Raw genomic sequence first — 26,290 nt, forward strand, 5'->3', positions numbered from 1 at the left:
GCTTCTGACTGCCACCCACCAGCCAGCCACCCCCATCGGTCTCCATGTCACAAAAGACGTTCAGGGGCCGCTCGCGGTTGCCGTTGAGGAAGACGGTGGTGGTCCTTGAGGTGCTGACCCCGTTCTGCATCTCCTCCCCACAGTCCCGGGGGAAGGGGATCCGAAGTCCACCTGGGGAGAGGAGAGTGAGGGGCCGGTCCTTTTTCCAGATTCTAGACGCCCACTACACACTCAGCCCCCAACCTCAGGTCCCAGCGCCTGAGTACCAGTGGTGAAGGAAGTGGACACGGGTGGAGTGAAGCTGTGGTCCCACATGGCCCGGAGCCACGTGCTATAGGGGGTGGAGGGAAAGAGGCCGTGAAGCTGGTGAGAGGTGACCCCTCCTGGGAGCAGTATCTCCTGTGGAACAGACAAGGGGCAGGTCAGGGGAGAGAGAGGTGGGCCCCACCTGGGAGGCAGAGGCAGCACTTCCCGGACTGGAGCCCAGGGAGGGAGCTGGCCGGAGTGGCAGGGGTGAGGGCACCTGGGTCTGTCCATCGGGGGTGTTGAAGCTGAGCAGGTAGCCAGTTGGGGGGACTTGGGGCGCAGTCCAAGTGAGCAGGGCTGTGCGGGGGGTCACCTCCTTGGCCTCCAAGTCCTGGGGGGCCTCCAAACCTGGGAGGGGGAGGAAGAGAAGATGGAGATGAGGCCCATCCTGGCTCTCTCGCTCCCTCCCCCCACCCGCCCCCCAATGCACCTCACAGACCGTACCTGTGGTGAAGGTGATGCTGGCTGGGGAGGTGAGGTTGGGGCCCCGAAGGCCATGCAGGGTCGCCGTGTAGTTGGTGTGGAGCACAAGGCCTTGCAGGGGGTACTCCACGGCGCTGCCAGGGGCTGAGTCCTGTAGCGAGGGGGCTGGGAGAGGGCGTGGGGCATCAGCGGCTGCCCTGCCGGAGCCCAGCCTGCCCTCTGCTCTCCCACCCTGACCAGTCCCCTCCAGAGGCCTCAGCCCTGCTCACCTCCTGGGGCTGTGACCTTGATGTCATAGGTATCCACCGGGGCCTGGGGGGGCTGCCAAAGCAGCAGGGCGGATCCTTCCGTCAAGTTCAGTGCACGCAGCTGGGTGGGGCCGTCAGGAACTGGGAGAAGGGAGGGGGCCCAGAGCTGTTCCCTGCTGCTCTCCCCACTCCTCGCCTTCCCAAACTCTGCTGGACCTCTCGTCTGCCATTGGCACCTCCAACACCCCCTTTCCCTTTCCCCATTCACTCTCAACTCCCACCCGCGCCCGCATTTTCTCCCCCTACTTCCTGCCCGGGTCCCAGACTGTCTCACCTGTGGTAAGGAAGCCTGTGAGAGGCTCACTCTCCTCAAAGCCACGGACGGAGACCACGGTCACGTCGTAGTGAGCGCCTGGGACGAGCCCCTCGAGTTTCTGGGTCCGGGTTCGGCCATCCACCTGAATGCTCTGTGGCTCCCCTGAAAACACACTGGGCTGGGGAGGCGGCCAGGGAAGCGAGGAGGAGCTGCAGGGTGGGCAGAGCGCAGGGCGCCGGAGGCATGGAGCAAGTGACACACGGGCAAGAGGGTATCACCTCCATCTGCCAGTTGGTAGGAAACTTTGAAGCTGTCCACCCTGGACGGCGGGGGCATCCAGCTGACCTTGGCTGACGTCTCCCCGATCTCGCTGAACTGGAGGTCACGGGGGCGCTCCAGAGCTGACAGGACAGATGAGCCAAGGAATCATGGTGAGGGCAGAGGGCAGGGAGGCTCCTGCCCCGGGCTTCCCACCCTCTTTCTTCTCCCTGGGCCCTGCGGCCTCCGGACGTGCTCACCACCCCGCCTTTCCTCTAGGCCTAGAAATGGAAGCCGCTCCGCAGACTCCAAGCTCGCCACCACTCACCAACTTCCCCTCTGGCTGAGGCACTAGGTGCCACCCTAGGGAGTACAGAGACCCCCACTTTGGGGCAGCACGTGTATGTGCCCAGCATGGGGCCTTACCGGGGCTGAGGGTCCGGGCTGTGCCCTGGACGCCGTCGGCCTTGTGAGGCCCGCGCAGCCCATACAACGTAAGGGTGTACAGGGTCCCTGGACTCAGGTCCCAGAGCACGGCCGAGCGCCGTGTCCCTGGCACCGTCAGCTCCCGCTGCAGCGGGGAACGCGGATGCAGCTCCAGAGCGCTCGGTGACGGGACCCCAAAGCGGAGCAGGAAGGAGTCAAAGGCCTTGGGTGGGGCCTCCCAGTTGAGCCGCAGCGAATTGGTGGTCACGTCAGTCACCGACAGGTGGGATAGGCGGGGCCCTGGCTCTCCGGGTGTCTGACCAGCAGGAGCTGGCCCTGCAGAGTGGGTGGGAAAGAAGGGTTTGGAGACAAAAGCACACCAGCTAGGTGACCTGGGGCTGGATCCCTTCCACCACCCCACCCTGGCCCTCATTTCCTCATCTGCAAAATGGAGCTAATGAGGGGCTGGCACCCACGGGTCGGACATAATGACAACATGTATGTGTAGAGCCGAAGGCTGTGCACGCGCCCCTTCCTCCCTCCATGGCACCCTCCCGGTGTTCTTTCCCTATGGTCACCGCTTCTGGGTACCCCCTTTCGCCTCTTCAGTCCCAGACTAGAGGCAGGCAAGGCCAGGCCCTACCCTGACGGTACCTGTGGTGCCCTCGGCTGAGACGGGCCCCAGGCGCTTCCCTTCACGCAAGCCGTAGAGGAAGAACTTGTAGGAGGTGCTGGGCTCCAGGGCTGACACAAGGACCTTGTTCTGGTCGCCACCCACGAGCAAGGCCTGGGGCTCCGCACCTGTGCTCTGATACTGGACCACGAAGGAGTCAAAGGGGCCCTGGGCCACGCTCCATGAGAGGCGCAGGGAGTCCGGGGACACGTCCTTCACTGCCAGTGCCCCTAGGCGGGGCCCTTCAGGGGGCTCGGGGGCCTCCGTGGCCAGGTGCCAGGATGCTGGCATGTCCTCTTCTGGGGCTGCGTAGGAGAAGCCCAGAGAGAAGCTGAGCGGGGTTGAGGGGGGTGGGGTGGCGGGGCCCTCCCACTCCATCTCACCCTCCAGAGAGGGGATCGGGGCTGGCCGAGGTGGGGGACCTCACGGTCCCGGCCACGGCAGCGTGGAGAGAAGACAGGGACTGAGGCTCTCCTAGCACCTTCCTTCTCTTGAATCTGCCACATCCTTGCTTGGGCACTGACTCCTGCCACCCCTCGGCCTCTCTGAGTGCCAGCCCAGTGGCCCCAGGACCTCTCTGTGGGGCTCCTTTGCTGTCTGAATCCGGTGCTTGCTCTCTCCTTCTTCACCCCGATGTCTCAGCGCGCCCCACTCTAGATGTCTGCACGGGCCCTGTTCCCTCCCCAACCTTCCAGGGCGCCTGCTGCCATGGCTTGAGGCAGGACTAACTCAGTCCCTCCCTGAGCTCAGGGCACGTGGTCCTCCCTGCTGAGAAGAGCTGAGGATGGAACTGGCTGGTGAACTCGAAGGGCGCATCCTGCCAGCCAGGTCGGCCCCGCCACCGCCAGGCTGATTTGAGGCGGGTATTAGGAAATCTGGAAGGGGAACTCCATCAGTGCAGCCACTCCTGTTGGTTTCTATGCCCCTGGTCTGCTTTGTTTTCCAGTAATTTTCCATTTGAGAAAATGCTCCTGACTCATCCACGGGAGGGGGTTTGCCCTCATCTGGGCAAGGCCAGCGTGCCAGGAGGTAAGAGCCGCCCCAGTAGAGTAACGGGGAGCAGCTGGCAGCATTGGGGCTGGGCGGGGGTCGCAGATCAGGGACCGCTGCCAGGGCTTTGCCTCGCCACCTGTCCTGGCTCCTGCTTCTGACCGACCCCGCGATCACGCTGGTTCCGAGGCTCTTCCTCCCCTGAGCCCTGTGCAGGGCCCCCTTGCCGCTCTACCTCGCCCACTCCTGCCAGACCTTCAGCATGGAGCTGCGAGGACACCCACTCAGGCCGGCTGGCTACGACCGAGCAGGACAGCCTCCCGCTCACCTGTCGTCCCCAGGACAGAGACGGGGCCCAGGTGCTGCCCTCTGAGGAGCCCGTAGAGCAGAAACTTGTACTTCCTGCCAGGCTCCAGGCCCTCTATGGTGACCTCCCTCTGGTCCGCGGCCACAGGCACCACCGAGGGCTGCCCATCTGTGTCCCTGTACTGGACCACAAAGGAGTCAAAGGGGCCCTGGGCCACCGTCCACAAGAGGCGCAGGGAATCCGAGGTCTCATCTGTCACTGTCAGCTCCCCCAGGCGGGGTGGGCGCTGCCGCTCCTTCTTCAGGGGAGCTGTAGGGAGAGCGGGGGCGGAGGGAGAAAACCTTAGTTAAGAGCTGCCTTTACCTCAGCCCTGGCAACTTCTGGAAGGAGGGAGGGTCAGCCACCTGGGGAGACAGGCAGGCTGCTCCAGCCCTGCCTTGTACGAAGGAGCCCAGTTTCCTCCTCTGGAGGTCGCTGCCCAAACTCCTTCCTGCCCCCACTCCCCCACTCTGAGATCAGGGTGCAATAAATGCATAAAAGAGCACCTCATGAGACAGTTGTGGCTGGGATTGCAGGAAGGGCCTCAGTTTCCCTCTGACCCCCAGCCCCCCAGAGCAGGAGTGTGGCCAGAGCTGAGAAAGGGTCCCAGAGGGTGTCTGGGTCGTCAGGGAGATGCCCCCAGATAGTCAGAGCTGGGCGGGACAGCCAGCCAAGCCCACGGGCTCCCATTGGCCAGCCATAAACTCGCCCTCACTCACCGTCAGCCTGGGCCCTCCTTTCCACCTGCTTCCCCAGCCCTGCACTAACACCACGAGACCGGGGCGGCTGGGTCAGGCAGGGGGAGAAGCCAGGGGCAGAGCTGAGCGGACAAAGGGCAGAGCAGAGCACAAAAGAGACTTGTCTAGGTGGGTGTGGGTACTGACTGATGGGGGTTGGAGAAGCCTGTATCCAGTCTCCACAATGAAGGTCTAGCGAAGAGAATTACAGAGTCTGAGAGCCCCCAGGTCCCAACTGGCCGTGCGCCCCATCCTTGTCTGGCCAGGGTGACTCATGGTCCTGGAGGTGGAGTAAGGGTCAGTGACCCACCTCCACCCCTTCCTCGGGGGCTGAGTCATGGGCACAAGACACCAGATTTTTCCATAGTCTTTTTGCAGCCAAACCCTCCCATATTTTCCACTTCTTGCCATAGAGCTGGAATGAAGGGAGGAGGATGTGAACATTTATTGAACCCCAGTAGATTTTAGTCATAACCGTCATGCAGGTGTGGAAACTGAGGTTCAAGGAAAAGAAGTGGCCTGTTGAAGGCCACACAGCTGGCAATCAGAATTTGAACACAGGTCTGCTTGGCTCCAAAGTCTGAGTTCTTTTTATTATACTGCCAATCAGTGAATGAAGGAAATAAATGCTTGGAACAGTGCCTGGCATTCAGTAGGGACTCAATAAATATTTGCTTTTGGTGTTAGGATTGTCATGCCAAGGCTGAAGAGAGGAGAATAAACTTTGCGGGAAGGCCCCGGGGCCAACTCTGGGGGCTCAGATGAAAGGAAGCTCTGGAAAAGGCAGGGGGTGGGGGTGGGGGGTGGGGGCGGAGTGGGGTGGAGGCAGGGCCAGGGCTCACCCGTGCTGCCTTCAGCAGAGATGGGGCCCAGTCGTTTCCTGCCTGCCAGCCCATAGAGCAGAAACTTGTATTTGCTATTGGGCTCCAGGCCGGGGATGGTGATCTCACGCTGGTCTGAGGCCACAGGCACCACGTGGGGCTGCCCGTCCCTGTCCTTGTACTGAACCACGAAGGAGTCAAATTCGCCCTCGGGGACCGTCCAGGAGAGGCCCACGGAGTCTGGGGTCACGTCCGTCACTGTCAGCTCCCCCAGGCGGAGAGAAGGTTTAGTGTCTGGGACTGGAAAAGAGAGAGGTGCATGGAACGTCACAGAAATGAAGCCGACAGAGCCTCCTCGCGGTGCTAGGGCTCTGGGCACTGGTTCCGGGTGCTGGGAGGGGGTGACCGGGTCACATGTCAGGAAGAGGGAAGGCAGAGGAGTAGGGATAAAAGAGGAGCCAGGCAAGAAAGCAAGTGTCCCTCGGGATGTAGGAGGAGTAGGATGGGAATGAGGGGGTAACGGGGGTACTCAGGACCTGGATTTCACTGGACCCAGTAAATAAATGGGTCTGGAGTGTGGAGCACAGAAACGTGAAATTCCACAAGGGAGTGGAGGATGGTCAGGGGACTCCAGGGTTAAAGGCGGCCTCCAGCCCTCACTCACGGGTCTTTGCGTCTGCAGAGACTGGACCGTGTTGTTTCTCATCCTGGAGTCCGAAGAGTAGGAACTTGTACTTGTGGCCCGGGGCCAGCCCCGAAACCGAGACCTCTCGGAGGTGTCCACCCACGGGCACTGCCTGGGGCTGCCCCTGCACATCCCTGTATTGGAACAGGAAGGAGTCGAAGGGGCCCTGGTCCACTGTCCAGGAGAGGCGCACTGTGTCTGAGGTCACGGCTGCCACAGCCAGCTCCCCCAGGCGGGGTGCCACAGGGGGCTCTGTATTCAGGGAGGCTGGAACAGAGCAGAGGAGGCTGAGGTCAATGGCAGGACCCTGGGCCAGAGAGGGAGGGCTGTCCCCTGGCTATGAAATGAACATTTGTAGCAAACTCTTCTAACTGCTTAACATGTCCCAGGCATTGCTGTAAGCAGTTCACAAACAGTACACTTAATCCTCACACAACAGATGAAGTAGATGCTTTTATCCTTATCACCCTCATTTGACGGACATCTGCGGCACAGAGAGGTTAAGAAACATTTGAAAAACACACAGTGCCTTCAGAGCAGGATTCAAACCTAGAGAACCTGATTCTGCAGCCACGCTCCGAGCCACTAAAATGCTTGGTTAGGGAGACTGAGGAAGCCACACATGAACAATTGAGCAAGTTTGAGCTGCCAGATCATGAAGACAGGAAGAAAGCTGAAACGTATGAGGCACAGGCTACTTGCCCAGCTGACCCTGAACACACTGTCCATCAGCCCTCACTCAATTCAAGGATGAGGCGGGATCGTCAGCAACACGTGGGAAAAGAAAGGGACCCAGAGGCCCATTTGTGAGGAGTGCTGAGATCCAAAGGGGGAAACAAGAGAGCAACAGAGGGAAACCTGGGAGTCAGGGCCTGCCCCCTCACTCACCGGTCACACCCACGGTGGACACGGGGCCCACACGTCGCCCCCCGTGCAGGCCGTACAGGTGCATCTTGTACTTGCGCCCGGGCTCCAGGCCCCCAGCGGTCACCTCACTCTCCTCGCCCCCGACACGCACCACCTGGGGCCCGTCCCTGCCCTTGTACTGGACGGTGAAGGAGTCGAAGCGGCCCTGGGGGACGGTCCAGGAGAGGCTCAGCGAGTCCGGCGAGGATCCTGTCACCGTCAGCTCCCCCAGGAGGGGCTCCTCGGGGGCCTCCGAGGCCTCTGTGCTGGGCTCTGTGGGGCTGGGCGTCTCCTCCATCTCTGTGGGGCTGGGGGTGTCTTCCTCTGCAGCTGAGAACGAGAGACACAGACAGGGTGAGGCAGGGACCCCAGGTGATGTCCTTGGGTCTCCTCCCAAGCCTTGGCCCCGGCTCTGGGCCCTGAAGTCAGTTCAGAGAAGCCCGTCCTTGGGGCTGGGTGGTCCTGCTCAGCTGACATCTCATAAACATGCCTGGAGCCTCCGGGGTCAGCTGTGGGGGACCAGGGCAGCCACCAGCATGGCTCACGGAGGCCCTTCTCTGCCCAGGGGGACACACTGGTCCTCAGGGAGTCTGGAGGAGGCACAAAGGGCACCATGGCTCAGCCTCGAGTAGAGGGGCCTCCTGCACCCCACTCACCCATCACCTGCGAGGGGGTGATCCTCCCACTAGGTCCCACCCTGGGGCTTCCACCGTCCACTCACTTGTCACCCCGATGACAGAGACGGGGCCCACGCGCTGGCCGCTGTGGAAGCCGTACAGGTTCATCTTGTACTTGTGGTCTGGCTCCAGGCCCGAGACGGTGACCCCGTCCTCGTACCCCGGCACCCTCACTGCCTTGGGCTGCCCGTCCCCGTTCTTGTACTGGATCAGGAAGTGGTCAAACTGGCCCTCGGAGATGGTCCAGGAGAGGCTCAGGGATTCGGGGGTGGCGTCTGTCACTGCCAGCTCCCCCAGGCGAGGCTTGACAGCAGTCTCGGGGGCCGCAGTGGACGGGGCTTGGGTGGTCATGGCTTTGTAGTCTGGATCTGGACAGAGACATACAGGACAGGTGAGGTCTCCTCAGTCCTCAGTTCAGCATATAAAGTGGTGTATTACAAAAATAAAATAATAAGGAACAGGATGTGTCCACAGTAGCTCTAACTCTTATTCTTTCTGGTCCCTATAATGTCGGCCTTCCTGTCACCGTACCCTCATCCGCCCTGCCCTCATCCCCTACCTACCAGCACCCCTCCTAGGACACAGGCTCACATGGCCACTGCGCTCTGGGCCTCCCTCCACTGGGGTCTCGTTGGCATCTTACTCCCTTTGGCTAATGTCTTGCCTCCCAAACAGCTCAGAACCCCTGCCCCACTTCTCCAATCAGAAACCTGGAGTCTTCCTGGATCTGTTCCTGTCCCCAGCTGCCATCAGACTCAGAGCGTCCAATTCTCTCTCCCAAGTTCCTCCTGTGTCTCCTCACTCTCCACACCTGCAGCCCCACCGTCCCTGTCTGGGCCGCCCTTACCTGTCACCTGGGTTATCACCTCCCCATGGGTCTGCCTCCCTCCTCCAACTGTTCTTCACAGGAAGTCAGAATGAGCCTTTAGATGCACATCTGATGGTGTCAGTCTCAGCTTAAAACTGTGCAGTAACCCTCTTTATCCCCTGGAGAAATCCCTGGCTTCCTGAGCTCTCCACCGCATCTCTTCCTACCTCTCCACCCCCATCTCAGGACTATCTCCCCCACTCAGAGGATTTCATACAAAATCTTCTCATGTGCCGTGATGTTCCTAGTTTCCAGGCTTTGTACCAGCTGTGATGTTGATCTGATGCACCCTTCATCTTATCTCTAGGTGTCACCAAGCAACGCCTGTGCGACCTCAGGTCTCAGCTGTCCCGTGGGAACCCGTGGGCAGGCAGGTGGGCGTAGGCATCGCTGCCCAGTCTTGGCCTGGCCGCGGGGCTTCCTGTCATACACGCATCCCCCTTTGCTCCATTTGCTGGTTCACAGCCTGTCTGTGAGCCCCAAAGGATAAGAACTGGTTTCTCTGCCGTATCCAAGGTTTCTCTCAGTGAACTTCCTCAGTACTTGGCTCAGGCCACCCACATCTTTGTTGAACCATAGGCGTCATAAGTCTGTTAATACCCAAACGATGAGGCTAGGGGGCGTTTCAGTCAAGACACTGCATTCTGAGCATGCTCTGTCTTCCTCCACAGCCTCCAGTCAACTACATAGAGGCTGAGCCTCTGAGAGGACTCAGGGATGCAAGTCTGATTCTGTTCAATAGATTCTAAGAAAGTGTCCAATTCCTTTGTTGTGAGGAGCTTTAGCAAAGTGTGGTCCTTGGACCAGCACCATCAGCATCATGGAGGATTTTATTTGCTTTTTTTTGGCTGCATCAGGTCTTAGCTCTGGCACGTGGGATCTTGTTGCGGCATGTGGCATCTTTCATTGTGGCACACGGGTTTCTCTCTCTAGTTGTGGCGCGCGGTCTCAGTAGTTGTGGCACGCGGGCTCTCTAGTTGTGGCTCGTGTGCTCGGTAGTTGCAGCACGCGGGCTTACTTGCCCTGCGGCATGTGGGATCTTAGTTCCCTGACCAGGGATTGAACCTGCGTCCCCTGCATTGGAAGGCACATTCTTAACCACTGGACCACCAAGGAAGTCCCTCACGGAAGATTTTAGAAATGCAGAATCTCTGGCCCCAGCCCAAATCTGAATCTGAATCTGCCCTTTAACAAGATCCCCAGGCCATCTGATGTCCTAAAGAAGACGTGCTGTCTAGAATATTTATGTTTTCACAAAGATGGTAATAAAGGGAAACTCTTCCAGGACCTGTCTTCCCCACCCTGCATCCCACTCCCCCAAATTCACTTACCAGTCACGCCCACGGTGGACATGGGGCCCACACGCTGCCCCCCGTGCAGGCCATACAGGTGCATCTTGTACTTGCGCCTGGGCTCCAGGCCCCCAATGGTCACCTCACTCTTTTCGCCCCCGACACGCACCACCTGGGGCCGCCCATCCTTATCCTTGTACTGGACGGTGAAGGCGTCGAAGCGGCCCTGGGGGACAGTCCAGGAGAGGCTCAGCGAGTCTGGGGAGGATCCTGTCACCGTCAGTTCCCCCAGGAGAGGCTCTCTGGGGGGCTCTGGGGCCTCTGTGCTGGGTTCTGTGGGGCTGGGGGTCTCCTCCACAACTTCCTGGAGGGCTGAGAAGAGAGATTGGGGGTAGAGGCTTAGATGGTGACTTGCTTTGCTGGTGATGTCAACAGGGACAACCAGGTGCATCCAGCAAAATACTCCTCAAGCTGCAGGATTGGAGGCTTGCTCAGCCTCTGGGTGCGCCATTTGGTGACTCCATGCTAGAGAGACTGAGACGGGCTTGACCCCATCACATACTGGCTGGCAGGCACCATGAACCTTCAGAAGGCAATTCGGACATACATGTCAGGAGCCAAAATACTGCTCATTTCCTTCGACCCAATAATCTCATTTCTGGGCAGCTATCCTAAGAAAATTATTAAAAAGCAGGAAAAGTTGTATCACAGGAGTTCATTTTGGGATTATTCATGACAGCAAAATGTGTCAGGGCTCCAAAGGAACCACAGAAGAAGATTAATTTTGTTATGGCACTTTCACCATGAAGCATCAAATAACCATTAAAATGATGATTAATGCAGGTTGTGTAGCCACAGGATAAATGCTCTCAGTGTAACTTGCGTACAAAAAAAGTAAGAGCCAAGAATTATATGAATACTCTGCAATCTTAAAACATGCGCTGCATGGAAAATGCAGAAAGAGAGGATGTGTTATGTCCATTGTTATGAATGGTGGTTCTTGGGTCAGAAGGTGGTCCAATAAGAGATTTTTTTCCCTACCTTCCAAACTTTCCATCATGTTGCTATATTCTTTTCACAGAAAAATACAGACTTAAAAAGAAATCCTGGGGCTTCCCTGGTGGCACAGTGGTTGAGAATCTGCCTGCCAATGCAGGGGACACGGGTTCGAGCCCTGGTCTGGGAAGATCCCACATGCCGCGGAGCAACTAGGCCCGTGAGCCACAACTACTGAGCCTGCGCGTCTGGAGCCTGTGCTCTGCAACAAGAGAGGCTGCGATAGTGAGAGGCCCGCGCACCACGATGAAGAGTGGCCCCCACTTGCTGCAACTAGAGAAAGCCCTCGCATAGAAACGAAGACCCAACACAGCCAAAAATAAATAAATAAATAGATAAATTAAAAAAAAAAAAAAAGAAATCCTGAGTTATAAAAATTAGTAAGCTGGTGGAAGATGTGGAGTGGGGACATGGGTCCCTCTGTACTTTGCATGTGCTTGTGATTTGCACGATAGAGGGTTCCTCTGTCTGGAGTATCTTCAGGAGAGGAGAATGAACCTCACAGAGGCAGCGACTCCCCCCACAAAAGACTGACTCACAGAGGGGCTGTGTTCTTCCACATGCAGAGGAACTCTGGTGAAATACTGTCACCAGGCATAAGAATCTGGCTGACAGTGACTTAGAGAAGCCGACCTGACTGCAATTTTGGAATTTAATTCACCTTGTGATTTTTTTCTCCTAATTTCTTAGAGACTAGAAACTGTAACTTTTTCATAATCAGAAATGAAATAAGTTGCAAGAATGATGAGGGGGAAAGACAGAAGGAATACAAGAGAGGAGAAGACATTTTGAAAATTTTTTTTTCCTGATTATAAAAGAAACGCTTGTCATTTAAGAAAATGTAAACGACACATAATGGAATAAAACAGAAAAAACAGTACTGGAACATTCTATCCTGTCTCACAAACCATGCATCCCACGGGCGTTTCCTTCCAGTTGTCTTACCATGCAAGTTATTTTCAAATGGTTGTGATTAGCCTCCTTACAAAAATTTTAAACTCTTTCTTCATTGTAATAATATAAAGTAATTGTCTTATGTTGAAACATTTCAATGATGCCATAATAGGTCATTTTAGAGATGTTGTCTAATTAATCATCTCAATGTGGTTCGATGTTGGGTTGTTTTTTCTTCCTTTTTTTTGGTTATAACGAAGAATGCTGTGATTTGTGATTAAGATGGAAAGAAAAGAAAACTCTAGTAATGTCACGCTTGGTCTGTGCCTGACACATTTCACCCTTGGAGGGAGCCAGTGATTGACCATCAGAGGAGGCCGCATTACTGTGAACAATGAGGCTGTAGGTTGGCAAAGGCCAGGGCACTACACAAGGGTCATGGCCCAGGGCCATGGAGGGAGGGCATAAAAGGGGACCAAAGGCTGGTGAAAGAGCAGAACAGTCAACCAGCTCACCCGTGAGGAAAAGGTAGTTCTTCCCCGAGACCGCCTGAGCCCCGCCCTCACTCACCGGTCACGCCCACGGTGGACACGGGGCCCACACGCCGCCCCCTGTGCAGGCCGTACAGGTGCATCTTGTACTTGCGCCCAGGCTCCAGGCCCCCAGCGGTCATCTCACTCTCCTCGCCCCCGACACGCACCACCTGGGGCCCGTCCCTGCCCTTGTACTGGATGGTGAAGGAGTCGAAGCGGCCCTGGGGGACGGTCCAGGAGAGGCTCAGCGAGTCCGGCGAGGATCCTGTCACCGTCAGCTCCCCCAGGAGGGGCTCCTCGGGGGCCTCCGAGGCCTCTGTGCTGGGCTCTGTGGGGCTGGGCGTCTCCTCCATCTCTGTGGGGCTGGGGGTGTCTTCCTCTGCAGCTGAGGAGAGACACAGAGAGGGTGAGGCAGGGACCCCAGGTGATGTCCTTGGGTCTCCTCCCAAGCCTTGGCCCCGGCTCCGGGCCCTAAAGTCAGTTCAGAGAAGCCCATCCTTGGGGCTGGGTGGTCCTGCTCAGCTGACATCTCATAAACATGCCTGGAGCCTCTGGGGTCAGCTGTGGGGGACCAGGGCAGCCACCAGCATGGCTCACAGAGGCCCTTCTCTGCCCAGGGGGACACACTGGTCCTCAGGGAGTCTGGAGGAGGCACAAAGGGCACCATGGCTCAGCCTCGAGTAGAGGGGCCTCCTGCACCCCACTCACCCATCACCTGCGAGGGGGTGATCCTCCCACTAGGTCCCACCCTGGGGCTTCCACCGTCCACTCACTTGTCACCCCGATGACAGAGACGGGGCCCACGCGCTGGCCGCTGTGGAAGCCGTACAGGTTCATCTTGTACTTGTGGTCTGGCTCCAGGCCCGAGACGGTGACCCTGTCCTCGTACCCCGGCACCCTCACTGCCTTGGGCTGCCCGTCCCCGTTCTTGTACTGGATCAGGAAGTGGTCAAACTGGCCCTCGGGGATGGTCCAGGAGAGGCTCAGGGATTCGGGGGTGGCGTCTGTCACTGCCAGCTCCCCCAGGCGAGGCTTGACGGGAGGCTCAGGGGCTGTGGTGGGCAGGTCTGTTGGGGCTGGGGTCATTTCTTGGTCTTTTTCTGAGGCTGGATCAAGAGACAGAGAGAATGGGTGGACATGCTTTGTAGGTTCCCTCCTAACAGGGGATGGATTTCTCCCAGACACACCAGGGCCCCTGCAGCCTGGAAGCCAGTGCCCCAGGATTAAGACATCATTTCCAGGACTTCCCTGGTGGCACAGTTGTTAAGAATCCACCTGCCAATGCAGGGGACACGGGTTCCAGCCCTGGTCTGGGAAGATCCCACATGCCGCGGAGCAATTAGGCCCGTGCGCCACAACTACTGAGCCTGCACTCTACAGCCCACGAGCCACAACTACTGAGCCCGTGTGCCACAACTACTGAAGCCTGTGTGCCTAGAGCCCGCGCTCCTCAACAAGAGAAGCCACCGCAATGAGAAGCCCGCACACCGCAACAAAGAGTAGCCCCCGCTCGCCACCACTAGAGAAAGCCTGTGCGCAGCAACGAAGACCCAACGCAGCCAAACAAATAAATTAATTAATAATTAATTAATAATTAATTAATTTTTAAAAAAGGACATCATTTCCCTGGTTTGAATGTTCAGTTTCTAGGGGACAGAGCACACACTTGTGGAGACGTCAAAATGGTAGGGTGGGACCCCCATGACCTCAACATGTGCAGCATGGAACCTGTAGGAGCTGCTGAGTAAATTCATTTAGTGGGACAGGACTAATGCTGTGTAATAGCACCACACCTAACCGACATGTCGCATCAGGAGGTACATGTGCTCAGGTTCCTATTTTCCTTTAATACCTCCTCTGGTTTACAAGGCTTTTCTGAGCATTTGAGAAACTAATTTAGATTTCACAGTTGAGGGCAAAGAGATGAGACCACACGAGATCATCTTTGTAGTTGGGTTGCTTTTGGACCTTGTATTAATTCTCTTGCCATCTTACAGCAGGGATGACCCATCACGCCCGCAGATTTTTTTTTGTCTTTTCTGTTCTGCATAGGGTTTTATTCTGCCTTAATAGCTGAATTACAAAATCATCGTGTTTCACATCTCCACTGTGTTCGGGAACCAGGTTTTAAGCGTGTAGGGGGTAACAGCTACAAAAGAGCTTAACAAAAGCGACCAACAGCCATGTTAGGGAGAAATTAATGAAGAGAAAATGCCTTGTTAAGTCGCACATATGACTAATATTAACTATTGAAGTAATAGTATCCACGTTAGCAGGATTCCATGTTGATACAGCATACATGGGTGTCAGTTTGGGGGTTGGGGAACAAATACAATTGTACCCACTGAAATCAATGATAATTATAAGAATTCACCCCAAGGGTTTTCAAGAACTAATCTTCCTCCTCAGAAGGGGGAGCCTGTAGTTACCAAACACTGTGTGTGAGACAAGCCACATTCATGCCCACCCTGCCAGACAGGTGTGGTTATTCCTTCTGTATGGATAAGGAAAGGGAGGCACAGAGAGGTTGAGTGACTCCCTCGAGGTCACACAGCTCTAACGGGCTGAGGCTAGGGCCAGCCCCAGGTCTGCCCGAGTCTGTGCTATTTCTCTGGCACCCTGCCTCTTCAAGGACTCAAAAAGCCCACCTGTAAAGGGTGAGACAGCTAAGGTGACACCAAAGGCTTGGAGTGCAGACAGGCACAGAACTGCTCCCAGAAGCCTGGGAGGCTCAGTCTCAAGAACAGTGGGAGAAAAACACCTGAGTACTGGCAATAAAAGGGAAACTGAGTCCAGCTCAGGGCAGGGCCGGTGTCCTATTGTACACTCACCAGTTAAACCGACAGTGGAGACGGGGCCCACGCGTTGGCCGCTGTGGAAGCCGTACAGGTTCATCTTGTACTTGTGGTCTGGCTCCAGGCCCGAGATGGTGACCCCATCCTGGTGCCCCGGCACCCTCACTGCCTTGGGCTGCCCGTCCCCGTTCTTGTACTGGATCAGGAAGTGGTCAAACTGGCCCTCGGGGACGTTCCAGAAGAGGCTCAGGGAGTCGGGGGTGGCGTCCGTCACAGTCAGCTCTCCCAGCTGTGGCTTCAAAGGGGGGCTGGCAGGGGGCTCCTCTTTAGGGGCTGGGAAGAGATGCAAACAGAATCGTTCCTATTGCTGGAAGGAACTGTTGAGGCCCTGCTCTCCTGGATTCAGGCCAGAAGGTGGGCCAGCTCTGTGGGCCTAACTTAAGATGCATTTCTGCTTATGAGCATCAGAATCTCTTTGTGGCCTCCTTATGGTCCATCAAATGTGCCAGGCAGCTTCTTGCCTCAAGGCCTTTGCACTGACTGTTCCCTCTTCCTGAATGTTCTTTCCCCAGATGTCTGCACGGCTCATGTTCACACTTCCTTTCATTCAAATGTCACCTTCCCTTTAGGGCCTTCCCTGACCACCCTATTTAAAATCCCAGTTCTCCCAATTGCATCCTATCTTTCTTACTTGGACCTGACTCCAACAACAAATTGCAAAACAACAATTATGACACAATCAGGAAACTGTAGCACTACCTGGATATCTGATTTTTAAAGGTACAATCATTGTATCACGGTTATTTCTAAATAGTCTTTTTGAAAAGAGCAGTACACTTAAATATGTAATAATGGGGACTTCCCTGGTGGCGCAGCGGTTAAGAATCCACCTGCCAATGCAGGGGACACGGGTTCGATCCCTGGTCCGGGAAGATCCCACATGCCGCGGAGCAACTCAGCCCCTGTGCCACAACTACTGAGCCCGCGTGCCACAACTACTGAAGCCCATGTGCCTAGAGTCCCTGCTCTGCAACAAGAGAAGCCACTGCAATGAGAAGCCCATGCACCACAACAAAGCCCACTCACTGCAACTAGAGAAAGCCCACGCGCAGCAGCGAAGACCCAACGCATCCAAAAAAAAAAAAAAATGTAATGATGAAGTAAAGAGTGTATGGAGTAAGTTTTAAAATATTGCAGCAGTATATCCATACAATGGAATATTATTTGGCTATAAAGGAATGAAGTACTGCTACATGCTACAACATGGATCAACCTCAAAAACGTGCTTGGTAAAAGAAGCCAGACACAAAAGAACACGTATTGTATGATTCTAGTTATATGATGCATCCAGAAAAGGCAAATCTACAGAGACAAAAAGTAGATTAGTGGGGACCGGAACTGCGCATGGGAATGGGTCTGGACACCAGGTTTCTTCTTGAGGTGATGGAAAAGTTCTAAAATTAGTTAGTGATGCTGGTTGTACAACTCTGTAAAAACACTAAAATTGGTAAGTTGTATACTTAAAACAGGTGAATTTTATGGTATGTAAATTATACCTCAATAAAGCTGTTAATAAAGAAAACATTCTAGTCGGGGAGGGTGGGAAGTGAGTGGGGTCTGGATGAGCTAGACTGGCCAGGAGTTGATTTTTGGTTGAGGCAGGGTGATTGACACATGGCAGTTCATTATGCTATTCTTCCTCTTTGGGTATACGTTTGAAATTTTATGTAATAAATACTTGTTGAGAATTAGCATTTCATGGCATTTGTCCCAACACCCAAAAAGAGCTCTTTTCAGAGTTCCAGGCAAAGCAGAGAGCCACAGACAGGTCAGTGCGTGACTGACTTGGAGGCCTCAGTCGCCAGTGGCCTCTCTCAAATGGGCAAAGCACTTCCCTGGAACTCGTTCTTCCTGCCTCCAGATCACACCTGTCCTGAGGTGTTGAATGGACAATGGATGGGTTAGAGGTTCAGGAGTTTTAGGGTCCTGGGTCTTCAGTGGAAGACACTCAAGAGGCTCTACTATCAGACCTTTTCTGAGACCTCATCCGGAGGGCCCTCACTCACCGGTCACGCCCACGGTGGACACGGGGCCCACACGCCGCCCCCCGTGCAGGCCGTACAGGTGCATCTTGTACTTGCGCCCAGGCTCCAGGCTCCCAACAGTCACCTTACTCTCCTCGCCCCCGACACGCACCACCTGGGGCCCGTCCCTGCCCTTGTACTGGACGGTGAAGGAGTCGAAGCGGCCCTGGGGGACGGTCCAGGAGAGGCTCAGCGAGTCCGGCGAGGATCCTGTCACCGTCAGCTCCCCCAGGAGGGGCTCCTCGGGGCCCTCCGAGGCCTCTGTGCTGGGCTCTGTGGGGCTGGGCATCTCCTCCATCTCTGTGGGGCTGGGGGTGTCTTCCTCTGCAGCTGAGAAAGAGAGACACAGACAGGGTGAGGCAGGGACCCCAGGTGATGTCCTTGGGTCTCCTCCCAAGCCTTGTCCCCGGCTCTGGGCCCTGAAGTCAGTTCAGAGAAGCCCGTCCTTGGGGCTGGGTGGTCCTGCTCAGCTGACATCTCATAAACATGCCTGGAGCCTCCGGGGTCAGCTGTGGGGGACCAGGGCAGCCACCAGCATGGCTCACGGAGGCCCTTCTCTGCCCAGGGGGACACACTGGTCCTCAGGGAGTCTGGAGGAGGCACAAAGGGCACCATGGCTCAGCCTCAAGTACAGGGGCCTCCTGCACCCCACTCACCCATCACCTGAGAGGGGGTGATCCTCCCACTAGGTCCCACCCTGGGGCTTCCACCGTCCACTCACTTGTCACCCCGATGACAGAGACGGGGCCCACGCGCTGGCCGCTGTGGAAGCCGTACAGGTTCATCTTGTACTTGTGGTCTGGCTCCAGGCCCGAGACGGTGACCCCGTCCTCGTACCCCGGCACCCTCACTGCCTTGGGCTGCCCGTCCCCGTTCTTGTACTGGATCAGGAAGTGGTCAAACTGGCCCTCGGGGATGGTCCAGGAGAGGCTCAGGGATTCGGGGGTGGCATCTGTCACTGCCAGCTCCCCCAGGCGAGGAGTGACCTGAGGCTCAGGGTTGGTAGAGGGAGATTCTGAAGGTTCATCCTCTTCCTCATTTTGGGCTGAACACAGACACGGAGAGAGAAGGACCTGAGAGAGGGGCACGGTGTCCACGGGGACTCTGCCCTCCTCTGGGCCCTCACAGCCACCTGGAAGGAAGCCGAGTGGGCAGAGTTATTTTGCTCACCTGTCAGGGCCTCGACGTGCGCAGGACCCACACGCTGCCCATCGTGGAGACCGTACAGGCTCACCAGGTATCTGTGGTCGGATTCCAGGCCAGAGAGGGTGATGTCATTCTGGTTGCCCCCTAAATGGACTACTTGGAGTTGCCCATCCTCGTCTGTGTACTGGACCTCGAAGGAGTCAAATTCTCCCTCAGTCACGGTCCAGGAGAGATGCAGGGTGTGTGGGGTGCCCTCCTCCACAGTCACCTCCCCCAGACGGGGCTCAGATGCTGGAGGGCTGGGGGCCTCAGTCTCGGCTTCGATTTCTTCCCTGGGGGCTGGTTCAGAGAGACAGGTAGAGATGGGTGACTGGTTTGTCACTGCACCAAGACTCTCCAAGAGGATGGAAGGAGGGGAGGAGGTGAAGACAAGAGGTCAGTAATAAGAAGGACCAACTACTGATACACAGTGATGAATTTCAAAAGCATTAAGTGCAAGAAAAACACAAAAAACTGTGTACTGTATGATTCTGTTAAATGAAAGCTTAAAAAGGAAAAACTATAATGATAGAAAGCAATTAGTGATTGTCAGAAGCTGCGGGTGGGGAAACTGACTGCAAATGAGAATAGGGAAACTTCTAGAGTCAATGTTTTATATCTTTGTTGTGGTAATGGTTTCATGGCTTATACATCTGCCCAAACTCATTGAATTATGAGCTAAAAATGGGTGAATTTTATTGTATGTAAATTATGCCTCTATGAAGTTGATCCCTTCCCCCAAAAGAAGGAGTGTAGGAAGCTCTGAATTCGTGTGGCTCCACCAGACCGGGAGAGCCAGGCGGGCAGGAGGGACAGTGTGTTCCCCCCAGCTGCACTCACCGGTCATGGCGATGGTGGAGATGGGACCCACACGCTTGCCCTCGTATAGCCCGTAGAGCAGCAGCTTGTACCTGCGGGCAGGGTCCAGGCCTGGGACACTGACCTCCCTGAGGCTGCCCTCCACGGGCACCACCTGGGGTTGCCCATCTCTGTCCTTGTACTGGACCACGAAGGAGTCAAACTGGCCCTCGGGGACCGTCCACGAGAGGCCCACGGAGTCTGATGTCATGCTGGTCACCTGCAGTTCCTCCCCCAGACGTGGTTTTGTTCCAGCCTCGTCCACAGCTCTCCGGGTCTCTGAGATGGAAACACAGAGAGGAAATGGTTGCGTTGTTTCTGGAAGGCTGGGTGACGCTGAAGGGAAGGACTGAGAGATCTATAGACAGGGCTGTGCCATGGCTGCATCCTGCAGGGCTGGATCTTTGGGCTTGTGCAAGGAGAGGGGGCGCTGGAGCCCAGCCAGAACAGCTGGAGCCAAACAACCATCGTGATGGCAGCCACCACAACTGACCACAAGGACCTTCCCCGGGGGAGCCTCCAGATCAGAGATGCCCGCCCGCAGGGGCTGCCCTCACCGGTGGTGCCCTCGGCGGTGAGGGGGCCATGGCGCCTCTTGCCCAGGAGGCCGTAGAGGAGGAATCTGTACTTGCGGCTGGCGTCCAGAGGGCCGATGGTGACTGAGCGCTCGTGGCCCTCTGCAGGCACCACCCGGGGCCCGTCCCTGTCCTTGAACTGGACCACAAAGGAGTCAAAGTGGCCCTCGGGGACTGTCCAGGAGAGGTGCAGTGAGTCTGGGGTGGGGTCTGTCACCCACAGCTCCCCGAGGCGGGGTGGGGCTCCTGGGCTGGTGTCACCTCGAGCAACTGACAGAGAGAAAAGGTTCTTGTGTTTATTTTTTTTTTCCAAAACGACTCCTTGACTGCCTCCCACTTGAGAATGGAAAAACCCAGAACTGCCCAAACGATCAGTGCTTCCCCCAAATATTTCCATCACCCTCCCATGCCTGCCAGCATCCCCAACTGGCCATGCCTCTGTCCACTTAACCAGCGCAGGGAGGGGTCTTCTGTCCTGAGACATTTCTGGGAGAAGAGATTCCCTAGCTACCTATTTATCTTATTCCTCTTGCTGTCCAGGCTCTAACCACCTAGTAGAGACTATTTCCTTAGCAGGGTGCAGCTTATCACAGACTTGGTCTGCTTATTTCCTATGACCAAGGAACCCACTCTTTGTGATCTGACTGGTCCCTGGGGAAATCCAAGGGTCCTGGGGATGTCAGAGGGGGCACAGGATCCCTGATGGGGGCAGACAGCTGGTGGGGAGGTAGGATATTATGATGGAGGTGACCCTCATAGGACCCAGTGGAGGAGTGGGGGCTGCCTATGTGTGAGGGGGGTATGGGGAGAAGAAGGGGAGCTCAGACGGGAGAAGGATCTGGTATCTGCCCAAGAAGCCATCCCGAGGCCTGAGAAGGAGCTGGCCTTCTGCATTCTTGGACAGCAAGGATGCTGACGGCATTGTTATTGTGAGAGTTTTCTGGCAACAGGGAGCCCCCAGGGGCAGGGGAGTGCCTGGACCAAAACCCAGGAAAGGGGCACAGCTGGGCTGGGCCTGACTGGGCAGCCAGTCTTGGGCTCCTCTGGTCCCCAGTTTCTGAGGCTCCAGGAAGAGGGCAGGGGAGGAAAGGGGTCCCTCTGGGGAGGCAGATATGGGACCCAGTGTGTCTGGGCCAGTAGGTGGGAAACTGGGTGAGAGTCAGAGGGAAGACTCCTCAGGAGGTGATGGCTACACAGGGCTGAGGACTCACAGGCCAAGGGAGGTGGAACGGCTCCTGGCTCCCTCCCCCGCATCTAGCCCTGCTGTTTCTCCTGTTCCACCTTCCAGGAAGGGGTCTGAAGGACGCTCCCCCGTTCAACAGAAGGAGGAATTATGAGAAGAGGGGAAAAGTCAGCAGGGGAAACTGATCCAGGAACTGGCCCCATTTTCCTGGTTCTCATCTGCCTGGGATCGGGGCAGGCAGTGTGGCTTTTCAAATAAAACAGAAGAGGTGGATGAAGCAGAGACCGGGCGGAAGGGAGAGGTGATAGGGCAGCGTGAGGAAGGGCAGCAGGGCTGGGGCCTCAGGCTCAGCTTCGTGGGGGCCCCTCTCACCTGTCTTTGCCTCCACAGAGACGGGGCTGTGGCGTTTCCCATCCTGGATCCCAAAGAGCAGGAACTTGTATTTCCTATTGGGCTCCAGGCCGGGGATGGTGACCTCACGCTGGTCTGCAGCCACAGGCACCGCCTGGGGCTGCCTGTCCCTGTCCTTGTACTGGACCACGAAGGAGTCGAATTCACCCTCGGGGACTGTCCAGGAGAGGCCCACGGAGTCCGGGGTCACGTCCATCACTGTCAGCTCCCCCAGACGTGGCTCAAGGCGGGGCTCTGTGCCTGGGGCTGGAGAGAGGGGAGCTAGGATCCAGGAGGACAAAGAACATGGCTGAGACCTCTGGCGGGAGAAATCCCCCCTCACAGGGCTCCTGGGCTCCAAGGGCCTTACAGGGCTTTGAACTGAGATGGGAAACAGTTACATCTCTTTTGCACTGATCTCTAAGTGAAATGTAGCATTTCTTTCAATGATGAATATAGGAAACCAACCACGGTGGTACTAGCAGTGCTTGTAACCCTGTCACCAATAGGAATCACAGAGATTGTCACATCACCTTAGAATTACTGCAGAAACTTCAAAATACTTTTTACAGAGATTGGTTCAAGATGGCAGAGCAGAAGGACGTGCGCTCACTCCCTCTTGCGAGAGCACCAGAATCACAACTAACTGCTGAACGATCATCGACAGGAAGACACTGGAACTCACCAGAAAAGATACCCCACATCCAAAGACAAAGGAGAAGCCACAGTGAGACGGTAGGAAGGGCGCAATCACAATAAAATCAAATCCCATAACTGCTGGGTGGGTGACTCACAAACTGGAGAACACTTATACCACAGAAGTCCACCCACTGGAGTGAAGGTTCTGAGCCCAACGTCAGGCTTCCCAAACTGAGGGTCCGGCAATGGGAGGAGGAATTCCCAGAGAATCAGACTTTGAAGGCTAGTGGGATTTGATTGCAGGACTTTGACAGGACTGGGGGAAACAGAGACCCCACTCTTGGAGGGCATGCACAAAGTAGTGTGTGCACTGGGACCCAGGGGATGGAGCAGTGACCCCATAGGAGACTGAAGCAGACCTACCTGCTAGTGTTGGAGGGTCTCCTGCAGAGGTGGGGGGTGGCTGTGGCTCATCATGAGGACAAGGACACTGGCAGCAGAAGTTCTGGGAAGTACTCCTTGGCATGAGCCCTCCCAGAGTCTTCTATTAGCCCCACCAAAGAGCCCGGTAGGCTCCAGTGCTGGGCTGCCTCAGGCCAAACAATCAACAGGGAGGGAACCCAGCCCCACCCATCAGCAGACAAGTGGATTAAAGTTTTACTGAGCTCTGCCCACCAGAGCAACACGCAGCTCTACCCACCACCAGTCCCTCCCATCAGGAAATTTGAACAAGCCTCTTAGATAGCCTCATCCACCAGAGGGCAGACAGCAGAAGCAAGAAGAACTACAATCCTGCAGCCTGTGGAACAAAAACCACATTCACAGAAAGATAGACGAGATGAAAAGGCAGAGGGCTATGTACCAGATGAAGGAACAAGATAAAACCCCAGAAAAACAACTAAATGAAGTGGAGATAGGCAACCTTCCAGAAAAAGAATTCAGAATAATGATAGTGAAGATGATCCAGGACCTTGGGAAAAGAATGGAGGCAAAGATCAAGAAGATGCAAGAAATGTTTAACAAAGACCTAGAAGAATTAAAGAACAAACAGAGATGAACAATACAATAACTGCAATGAAAGGTACACTAGAAGGAATCAATAGCAGAATAACTGAGGCAAAAGAACGGATAAGTGACCTGGAAGACAGAATGGTGGAATTTACTACTGCAGAATAGAATAAAGAAAAAAGAATGAAAAGAAATGAAGACAGCTTAAGAGACCTCTGGGACAACATTAAACGCAACAACATTCGCATTATAGGAGTCCCAGAAGGAGAAGAGAGAGAGAAAGGACCAGAGAAAATATTTGAAGAGATTATAGTTGAAAACTTCCCTAACATGGGAAAGGAAAGAGCCACCCAAGTCCAGGAAGTGCAGACAGTCCCATATAGGATAAACCCAAGGAGAAACACACCAAGACACATAGTAATCAAATTGGCAAAACTTAAAGACAAAGAAAAATTATTGAAAGCAGCAAGGGAAAAACGACAAATAACATACAAAGGAACTCCCATAAGGTTAACAGCTGATTTCTCAGCAGAAACTCTACAAGCCAGAAGGGGGTGGTATGACATATTTAAAGTGATGAAAGGGAAGAACCTACAACCAAGATCACTCTACCCTGCAAGGATCTCATTTAGATTCGATGGAGAAATCAAAAGCTTTACAGACAAGCAAAAGCTAAGAGAATTCAGCACCACCAAACCAGCTCTACAACAAATGCTAAAGGAACTTCTCTAAGTGGGAAACACAAGAGAAGAAAAGGACCAACAAAAACAAACCCAAAACAATTAAGAAAATGGTCATAGGAACATACATATCAATAATTACCTTAAATGTGAATGGATTAAATGCTCCAACCAAAAGACACAGGCTCACTGAATGGATACAAAAACAAGACCCATATATATGCTGTCTACAAGAGACCAACTTCAGACCTAGGGACACATACAGACTGAAAGTGACGGGATGGAAAAAGATATTCCATGCAAATGGAAATCAAAAGAAAGCTGGAGTAGCAATACTCCTATCAGATAAAATAGACTTTAAAATAAAGAATGTTACAAGAGACAAGGAAGGACACAACATAATGATCAAGGGATCAATCCAAGAAGAAGATATAACAATTATAAATATATATGCACCCAACATAGGAGCACCTCAATACATAAGGCAACTGCTAACAGCTATAAAAGAGAAAATCGACAGTAACACAATAATAGTGGAGGACTTTTACACCTCACTTACACCAATGGACAGATCATCCAAACAGAAAATTAGTAAGGAAACACAAGCTTTAAATGGCACAAAAGACCAGATAGATTTAATTGATATTTATAGGACATTCCATCCAAAAACAGATTACACTTTCTTCTCAAGTGCACACAGAACCTTCTCCAGGATAGATCACATCTTGGGTCACAAATCAAGCCTCAGTAAATTTAAGAAAATTGAAATCATATCAAGCATTTTTTCTGACCACAACACTATGAGATTAGAAATCAATTACAGGGAAAAAAAAGTAAAATACACAAACACATGGAGGCTAAACAATACGTTACTAAATAACCAAGAGATCACTGAAGAAATCAAAGAGGAAATCAAAAAATACCCAGAGACAAATGACAATGAAAACGTGATGATCCAAAACCTGTGGGATGCAGTAAAAGCAGTTCTAAGAGGGAAGTTTATAGCTATACAAGCCTACCTCAAGAAACAAGAAAAATCTCAAATAAACAATCTAACCTTACACCTGAAGGAACTAGAGAAAGAAGAACAAACAAAACCCAAAGTTAGTAGAAGGAAAGAAATCATAAAGATCAGAGCAGAAATAAATGAAATAGAAACAAAGAAAACAATAACAAAGATCAATAAAACTAAAAGCTGGTTCTTTGAGAAGATAAACAAAATTGATAAACCATTAGCCAGACTCATCAAGAAAAAGAGGGAGAGGACTCAAATCAATAAAATCAGAAATGAAAAAGGAGAAGTTACAACAGACACTGCAGAAATACAAAGCATCCTAAGAGACTACTACAAGCAACTCTATGCCAATAAAATGGACAACCTGGAAGAAATGGACAAATTCTTAGAAAGGTATAACCTTCCAAGACTGAACCAGGAAGAAATAGAAAATATGAACAGACCAATCACAAGTAATGAAATTGAAACTGTGATTAAAAATCTTCCAACAAACAGAAGTCCAGGACCAGATGGCTTCACATGTGAATTCTATCAAACATTTAGAGAAGAGCTAACACCCATCCTTCTCAAACTCTTCCAAAAATTGCAGAGGAAGGAACACTCCCAAACTCATTCTATGAGGCCACCATCACCCTGATACCAAAATCAGACAAAGATGCTACAAAAAAGAAAATTACAGACCAATATCACTGATGAATATAGATGCAAAAATCCTCAACAAAATACTAGCAAACAGAATCCAACAACACATTAAAAGGATGATACACCATGATCAAGTGGGATTTATCCCAGGGCTGCAAGGATTCTTCAATATATGCAAATCAATCAATGTGATACACCGTATTAACAAACTGAAGAATAAAAACCATATGGTCCTCTCAATAGATGCAGAAAAAGCTTTTGACAAAATTCAACACCCATTTATGATAAAAACTCTCCAGAAAGTGGGCATAGAGGGAACCTACTTCAACATAATAAAGCCCATATATGACAAACCCACAGCAAACATCATTCTCAATGGTGAACAACTGAAAGCATTTCCTCTAAGATCAGGAACAAGACAAGGATGTCCACTCTCACCACTATTATTCAACATAGTTTTGGAAGTCCTAGCCATGGCAATCAGAGAAGAAAAAGAAATAAAAGGAATACACATTGGAAAAGAAGAAGTAAAACTGTCACTGTTTGCAGATGACATGATACTATACATAGAGAATCCTAAAGATGCCACCAGAAAACTACTAGAGCTAATTAATGAATTTGGTAAAGATGCAGGATACAAAATTAATGCACAGAAATCTCTTGCATTCCTATACACTAATGATAAAAAATCTGAAAGAGAAATTAAGGAAACACTCCCATTTACCATTGCAACAAAAAGAATAAAACACCTAGGAATAAACCTACCTAGGGAGACAAAAGA

The 26,290-nt window shown here is 53.6% G+C and overlaps 1 protein-coding gene across 4 annotated transcripts in view; it reads right to left on the minus strand.

Moving 5' to 3' along the window:
- The window catches only part of TNXB (tenascin XB), a 59,741-nt gene that overhangs the window by 1,316 nt on the left and 32,135 nt on the right, over nt 1-26,290 (minus strand). For 2 of the 4 annotated variants that reach the window (XM_082414841.1, XM_082414844.1), the window contains 24 exons: nt 21,508-21,807; nt 19,935-20,222; nt 19,360-19,656; nt 18,505-18,819; nt 18,056-18,379; nt 17,317-17,664; nt 15,287-15,583; nt 13,229-13,561; nt 12,493-12,840; nt 10,012-10,344; nt 7,857-8,180; nt 7,118-7,465; nt 6,209-6,496; nt 5,566-5,844; nt 3,969-4,256; nt 2,632-2,955; nt 1,978-2,313; nt 1,572-1,694; nt 1,312-1,455; nt 999-1,118; nt 751-894; nt 524-654; nt 267-399; nt 20-171 (listed from right to left, as the gene is read on the minus strand). In XM_082414841.1, the coding sequence (XP_082270967.1) occupies nt 20-171; nt 267-399; nt 524-654; nt 751-894; nt 999-1,118; nt 1,312-1,455; nt 1,572-1,694; nt 1,978-2,313; nt 2,632-2,955; nt 3,969-4,256; nt 5,566-5,844; nt 6,209-6,496; nt 7,118-7,465; nt 7,857-8,180; nt 10,012-10,344; nt 12,493-12,840; nt 13,229-13,561; nt 15,287-15,583; nt 17,317-17,664; nt 18,056-18,379; nt 18,505-18,819; nt 19,360-19,656; nt 19,935-20,222; nt 21,508-21,807 (6,317 nt within the window). The remainder of the gene's footprint in view (nt 1-19; nt 172-266; nt 400-523; nt 655-750; nt 895-998; nt 1,119-1,311; nt 1,456-1,571; nt 1,695-1,977; nt 2,314-2,631; nt 2,956-3,968; nt 4,257-5,565; nt 5,845-6,208; nt 6,497-7,117; nt 7,466-7,856; nt 8,181-10,011; nt 10,345-12,492; nt 12,841-13,228; nt 13,562-15,286; nt 15,584-17,316; nt 17,665-18,055; nt 18,380-18,504; nt 18,820-19,359; nt 19,657-19,934; nt 20,223-21,507; nt 21,808-26,290) is intronic. The other 2 variants (XM_082414842.1, XM_082414843.1) reach the window with 2 other exon arrangements.

The sequence above is a fragment of the Balaenoptera physalus genome (assembly GCF_965194825.1).
Source record: "Balaenoptera physalus genome assembly, chromosome: 11".
Taxonomy (NCBI): domain Eukaryota; kingdom Metazoa; phylum Chordata; class Mammalia; order Artiodactyla; family Balaenopteridae; genus Balaenoptera; species Balaenoptera physalus.